Genomic DNA, 6,925 nt, shown 5'->3' on the forward strand with positions numbered 1-6,925 from the left:
GAAAGCTGGACAGTGAATAAGGAAGACCGTAGAAGAATTGATGCCTTTGAGTTTTGGTGTTGGAGAAGAATACTAAAAGTGCCATGGCTGCCAAAAGAACCAGTAGAAGAAATGTTTTGGAAGTGAAGCCAGAGTACTCCTTAGAGGCCAAGATGACCAAACTTCGTCTCTCATACTTTGAACATATTGTCAGGAGGGACCAGTCACTGGAGACGGATATCATGTTTGGTAAGATGGAGGGTCAGAGAAAAAGAGGAAGACCCCCAATGAGATGGATTGGCCAAGTGGTAGTATCAATGGACTCAAGTGTGGCAACAGTAGTGAGGTTGGCCCAGGATCGGACATTGTTTTGTTCTGCTGTGCATAAGGTCTCTATGAGTCGGTGCCAACTCGATGGCACCTAACAACAACAACAACAAGATGGGTATCAGTAATTGTTCTATCCATTTAGGTGAAGGCAGAGATTTTTAATCTTTCAAATAAGATAATAATACATCAAGCCTTCAGCAGCTGACCAGAATTGGCAGATACAGCATTGTAGGATCACAAGGTTGATTTTAACCACAAGGTTGGTAGTTCAAACTCACCAGCCACTCCTTGGAAACCCTACACAGGATCGCAAAGAGCAAGAACCAAATCAACTGCATGTAACAACCACATGTACTACTCTTTTCCTAGGAAATTAAAGATTTCCTGAGGAAATGTATCTCTCTTCCTAAAATGGTGATGTAAGATAAGTACTGGACTGTTAACCTCAAGGTCAGTCATTCAAACTCACCACCAAATCTTTAAAAACTCTATACAGGTAAAAAAAAAAAATTCATAGAACCTTAACAGACACTTCGCCAAGGAAGAGATCCGGGCAACCAACCAACATATGAAGAAATGTTCACGATCACTAGCCATTAGAGGGTTGTAAATCAAAACAACATGAGATATCACCTCACACCAGCAACAACAGCAAAAGTCAAAAAAGTAGAGGACAATAAATGCTGGCAAGGATGCAGAGAGACTGGGATGTTCCTGCATTGTTGGTGGGATTGTAAAATGGTCCAACCTCTCTGGAAAGCAATATGGTGTTTCCTCAGAAGGTTGAAAATAGAAATACCTTATGATCCAGCAATTCCTCTACTTGATATTTACCCACAATAAATACAAGCCATAATATGATTAGATATATGCACACTAATGTTCATAGCAGCACTATTTACAATAGCAAAAAGATGGAGACAGCTTAAGTGTCCATCAACGGAAGAATAGATAAACAAACTATGGTATATACACACAATGGAATATTATGCTACCCTGAAGAACAACAAGGAAGCTGTAAGTTATCACATAACATGGATGAACCTTGAAACATTATGTTGAGTGAAATTAGTCAGTCACAAAAGAAGAAATACTGTATAGGACCACTACTGTAAAAGACTAAGAACCAGAACCCATACTAAAAGGAAGAAGGGGGATTCTTTGTAGGTTACTCAGGTGTATGGGGTGGAGTGAGGGGAGGGAGGGGAAGGTGAAGCACAGGGTAGGGAATAGACACAGGATAGTTTGGGTGCTAGGGAGGGTGGCAATACACAAGAAGGTGGAGGGGAATGGAAGAACAAAGCAGATGACAAAACAATTAGTCAAGTTTGCATGGGCTAAGTGAGAGAGAGCTAAATAATGATGTATGTACAACCTTGGAACAACAGGGCACTGGGATACAGGGATTGAGACAGCGTTTGAAGGGTAAAAGAGGGGAATAATGTTAAGATGCTTGGCTGTCTTTTGAATCTTGGTTTCCCTGGCTTACCATTATAAAATAGACACTTGAAGGGGAGAAAAAAGAATAGCTAGAAATATCACCATAGTAAGCTTGTAAGTCCATCTTCTGCCTATAACTGATTGGAATATCTAAAATGGGGATACAGCATAACCAGTGAAGGAGGCTTCCTGCAGAGCTCTGCATTACATAAGACCATAGGTGGAATCCTGCACCTCAGCCAGAATCTTCTGAGGTGGGAAATTTCCACTTGAAAGGAAGATACTTCTTGAAAGAAAGATGGACAAGAAAAAATACAAAACAATAACGGCAGTCCGACTGATAATTACAAGAACAAGCAAGTTGCTCACACAGGAGATATCAAGGCAAGTGGTTGGATCCCCTCAGGGCAAACCCCCTTCCAAGACTAAGACTCAATGGGAATACACAAGTAGACATGTGCTCTGATTGGTGACCATGTTCATCACCGATAAGGGGAAGTTAGGGAAAAACAGCAATGAAGCTGTGAGCTACGCCCTCCAACAGTCAATAGACTCCTGTGAACCTGGGTGGAGACCTGGCTGGCCAGCAGTGTGGCAAGACCTGGGGACTCTTAGGCCCAGAGTCAGTGACATAGCCACAGAGGACAAGAGTGGAAAGTGAAGCATCCAGCTGATAAGAAGAGAGGGCATATGCATAAGAACACCCACATTTGCAGATAACACCCACTTGACTTGGTTTCGATGATTGGATGATCAGAGCTCAACTAGAAGAAGAAAGAAGCGGGGGGGAAGAGTAATATGATACAATTTGATGAATTTGACCTATACCTATGGTTGCAGTAGCTCAAAAGAGGGAACAAATCTTTACAGCAAGGATCATTTCCACCCATTCCATACAGAGTAGATGGGGATGGCAACTTGGATATTGGCTATCCAAAACGGGGGTTGGAGGAGGATACAAAAGCAAGAAGTGACTGGCTTACAAGCTTTCAAGAGGGAGCCTAGACCCAGAGGGTGTGGAGGAAGGTAGAATCTCCACTAAGTAGTATCCAGTCTGTCTGGGCAGGGCTAATGAAAGGGGATGTGGATAGGTCTCCTGTGATACAATAGTGAATAATTGTTATCAGAACTGATTGTGAGGGTTGGAAATGTAAAGGTAGATGTTTTATAGCAAGGAGGGGAGTGATTAACTTTGCAGTTCAGGAGCCGATGTCCCTGGGACCATCAAGAGATAAGAGCAGAGTGTGAGACCCTACCCAGAGAAGCAGTGACGCCAGAGATGGAGACAGAGATAACGTGGAGAGATGGAGTGGCTGGGAGACTCTAGACCCAGAGAGGGAGAGGGCTGTGTGCTGATGACCAGGGGGCAGGCTTGCAGGGTATACCCTTTGGTTGGTTGATGATGCATGGAAGGGATTGTAACCATGACAATGAAATGATATAAGATAGGATGAATGTAAAGCTAATGTTCTCCCATGTAAACTATCACATAATTCACAAACAAACAAAAAAACTATACAGAGCTGCCATGAGTTGGACATGATTCCATGGCACTTAACAACACTAAAATGTACTTTTAGAGGCCCCTCACGAACCCTAGAGGGGTGCTCTGCTTACACAGCCACACATTCTTTCCTCAAGACAGCCCTACTCTTGTCAAGGTGGGAAATGCCTCACTTACCCCTAGGAATTCCAGCTCCATCTTCAAAAATGTCAGCCATGTGTGTGGTAGTGAGGATGGGGCAGCCTTGCCCACTAGACATTCATCCTGGGGAGCTACTTCAGAGAGTTGAATTTCAGATACACTGAGAAATTGAACAGAAATTCAGTCATTAAAACCTTGCTAGCTCTCTTAGTGGTTACGAATCGGGCTGCTAACCGGAAGGTCAGCAGTTCGAAACTACCAGCTGCTCCGCGGGAGAAAGATGAGGCGATCTGCTCCCGTAAAGATTTACAGCCTCGGAAACCCTATTCAGGGCAGCTATGGGTCGAAACCGACTCGACGGCACTTAACAACAACAACAACAACAACAGCTCTCTGTGCAAAGCCCTACACTGACAGTAGAGGGAGTTTTAGTCATTTGGTTGAGTTGTTTATTTTACAAAACAAGCCATTAGCATTGAGTCCATTCCAACTCCTGCTGACCCCATGCGCTATAGAGTAGAGCTGAGCTCCATGGTCTTTTCTTAAGAGTCCTGCTGTGACTCTGTAGGATAAACATTGGACCAAAAGATTGGTTTGAATCTCAAGGTTGGTGATTCAAACACACCAGCTGCTTCTTTGAAACCCTATGCAGGGCCACTATGAGTCAGAACCAACTTGACTGCATGGCACTGAACAACAATCTTTACAAAATCAAATGACCAGGTCTCCCTTTTACGGTGCCACTGGATGGGTCTAAACCACCAATCATTTGGTTAGTACACAAGAGAATACTGGTTGTGCCACCCAGGGGCCTAGTAACTAGCCAACATCAGCATATAATCAGTGACTGAAATGAGACAAACACCACACTGAGTTTTCTGACACTCAATCCAAAATCTTACCACATTATTTTCCATTAACCTACGCTGGTGATTAAAAGTCTTGTTTAAAAAAAAAAAAGAAAAGAAAAAGTAAAGAAAGTCAAACATATTTTTCTATGCGTCTCACAGATATTTTGGCATAGAAATATTTCTGAATATATTTTTCCAAGGACACACCCAATTTCATAAGTAAAGGGGACAGTCCATGAGTGGCTCTGAAGGATTAATGGGATTTCTCTTTCTTTTTTCATCCATAGACTAGGCTAATTGAGAATAGTGTTCCTTCCATAGCTTTAGGACATGCTTAGTTTTTATGCAATGATATTCAGTCTCACTTTGATGTCTAAAGCTCCACCTTCAGCCTTTTCTGTTGGCCTCAACTAGTGATGAACCCATGAGTTACAGATTATAACTCCTCCTTAGAGTTTTCTCAGCTCTAGCTGTAGCACTGTAGGGTAAGCACTGGACTGCTAGCCTCAAGGCCAACAGTTGAAACCCACCAGCCACCCCTTGGAAACTCTATACAGTATCATTAAGAGTAGGAACCAACTCAATAGCACTTAACAACAACAAGAATCTTAATGGAAGCAGTATGCCGTATCTCTCCTTCCATGGGTTTGAACCTCCAGCCTTTAGGTTAGCGCCAATCTGTAACCACTTGTACCACCTAAGTGCCGCAGTCTCTTCTCAAATCTTTAAAAGGAGAGTTAATGTATGCTCTTCACCTTTGATACTGAAAGGCAGCCAAATTATGTGCCTCTGCCACTCTTCATTGAGAGAATATGTCACCTCTAAACAGTGAGGCAGGATTCCACAATTAGAGGTTCACAAAGACCAACCAGGGAAGAACCCAGAACATCTTGTAAAGCTTTTATATTTTAGGTACATCAGACATAAAGACAACGATTTATATAGGCACTATAGTATCTCCTGCTTTATACCCAGGAGGAGCCCTGCTGGCACAATGGTTAAGCACTGTGCTGCTAACCAAAAGATTGGCAGTTCAAACCCACAAGCCATTCCATGAGATAAAAGACTTGACCATCTGCTCTGGTAAAAATTACAACCTAAGAAGCTATATGGGGCTGTTCTATTCTTTCATATAAGGTCATGATGAGTTGGAATAGATTCAATGGCACACACCAACAACTGTTAAAAAAAAAAAAAGCCGGTATTCCCAATTTCCAATAAGTAAAATCTTACCATTCCATCAGTCAAAAAGAACTACTGCCTTGCAAAGAACATATAGTAAAAGGCTTCCTTATAGTCAATATACAAACTAAGTAGATGGATCTGGACCCTAAGTGACTATGAATAGAAAAAATAATGGCTTGTACCTACCTAGACTGCCCTTGTGGGTTTGGGAGAGCGAGGTCTGCTCTGCTTACATTACCCGTCCTCATTTTTCTTCATTAACTGGACTATTTGTCCATAAACATTACTTTTATAGAAGGACTTGGTGAACTTCTTCTCACAGTGTGTTCCAGATGGGCGGCAGTTAAGCTGGGTTGACTCATGGTGTTGATGACTATCTTCATACCCTAGACATTTGTCAAACAGATAAGTTTCCAAGCTGATTAAGATCAAAAGGGTTCTTTTTGTTACAGTGAATAAGCAAAATTGAATCAGTTACTGAATAAGAAGTAGTATGAAATAAGGAATGTTGAGACCTCTGGAAAATAATTCTGCTTGACACTGGTGGAATTTGCAGAGCTCAAAAATGGGGTATTAATGGAAACTGATAAACTGAAACTTGTGTTCCAGTTCAGTCATTTCTTTGCAAGAAGTTCTCTGACTGCACCTTTGAAAGCCCATCTTCTCTGTTTAGGCATACTCTGCTTACTAAGTAGATCCAAGGCTGTTTATTTGTACCTCTGAATCTCTGGCCCTATCTCTGACTTCAAAGACTCATTTTGCTCTCTCTTCTCTCATCCTATCTGCTGGACACTATTTATGTGTTTCTCTGTGCCATAGTCTCTGAAACTGGATCAGAAAGGATTTTAATAGCTATACCCTATTCCTGCACTATGGGCTAATGCGCCAGACTGCAAAGTCATTTGAACTGCAAGGTCAGTAGTTCAAGCTCACCAGAAGCTCCTTGGAAACCCTACACAGGAATCGACTCAATGGCACTTAACAACAACAACATTCCTGATACGAGTATGGAAACTAAAAGTTTCACACTCAAGACTGCTGTCTGCTAGCAAATTAGATTGACTGTGTGCTGCTTCTGAGTTGTGAAGGAAGGAGTCAAAATCCTCTTATACTGGCAAAGATGGTACAATGGAAGTATGGCAGGGCAGGGACTCAGTGGCATAGCCTCTGAGTAAATCGAAACAACTTTTCTGTGAGTTGTTATTGTTAAGTGCCATCGAGTCGGTTCTGACTCATAACAACCCTGTATTAGGTTTCCAAGGAGCAAATGGTGAGTCTGAACCACCAACCTTGTGGTTCAAACCAACCTTGCAATCAAGTGCTTATCCTACAGTGCCACAGCAAGACTTCTTACTTTTTCTAACAGCATAACAATCACAAAACTGTGTACACAGAAGCCTTTTTATTTTCAGTCTAAGTATAGACATAATCTTAAATGACTTTATTTTTTTCTTAAATGTTTTATTGTGAATTATGTGATAGTTTACATGGGAGA

At 41.8% G+C, this 6,925-nt stretch overlaps 2 protein-coding genes across 2 annotated transcripts in view; both read right to left on the bottom strand.

Annotated features, from left to right (window-relative positions):
* The window catches only part of MS4A2 (membrane-spanning 4-domains, subfamily A, member 2), a 28,128-nt gene extending 22,642 nt beyond the window's left edge, over positions 1 to 5,486 (bottom strand). The window contains 2 exon segments of the mRNA XM_006876475.1: positions 3,427 to 3,554; positions 5,479 to 5,486. Of these exon segments, the coding sequence (XP_006876537.1) occupies positions 3,427 to 3,554; positions 5,479 to 5,486 (136 nt within the window).
* Positions 5,487 to 5,664: 178 nt separating this feature from the next.
* MS4A3 (membrane-spanning 4-domains, subfamily A, member 3 (hematopoietic cell-specific)) overlaps positions 5,665 to 6,925 on the bottom strand; it is a 44,182-nt gene continuing 42,921 nt past the window's right edge. Inside the window, exon 6 of the mRNA XM_006876476.1 lies at positions 5,665 to 5,816. Coding sequence (XP_006876538.1) covers positions 5,665 to 5,816 — 152 coding nt within the window. The remainder of the gene's footprint in view (positions 5,817 to 6,925) is intronic.

The sequence above is a fragment of the Chrysochloris asiatica genome, unplaced genomic scaffold, assembly GCF_000296735.1.
Source record: "Chrysochloris asiatica unplaced genomic scaffold, ChrAsi1.0 scaffold00381, whole genome shotgun sequence".
In the NCBI taxonomy this organism is placed as follows: domain Eukaryota; kingdom Metazoa; phylum Chordata; class Mammalia; order Afrosoricida; family Chrysochloridae; genus Chrysochloris; species Chrysochloris asiatica.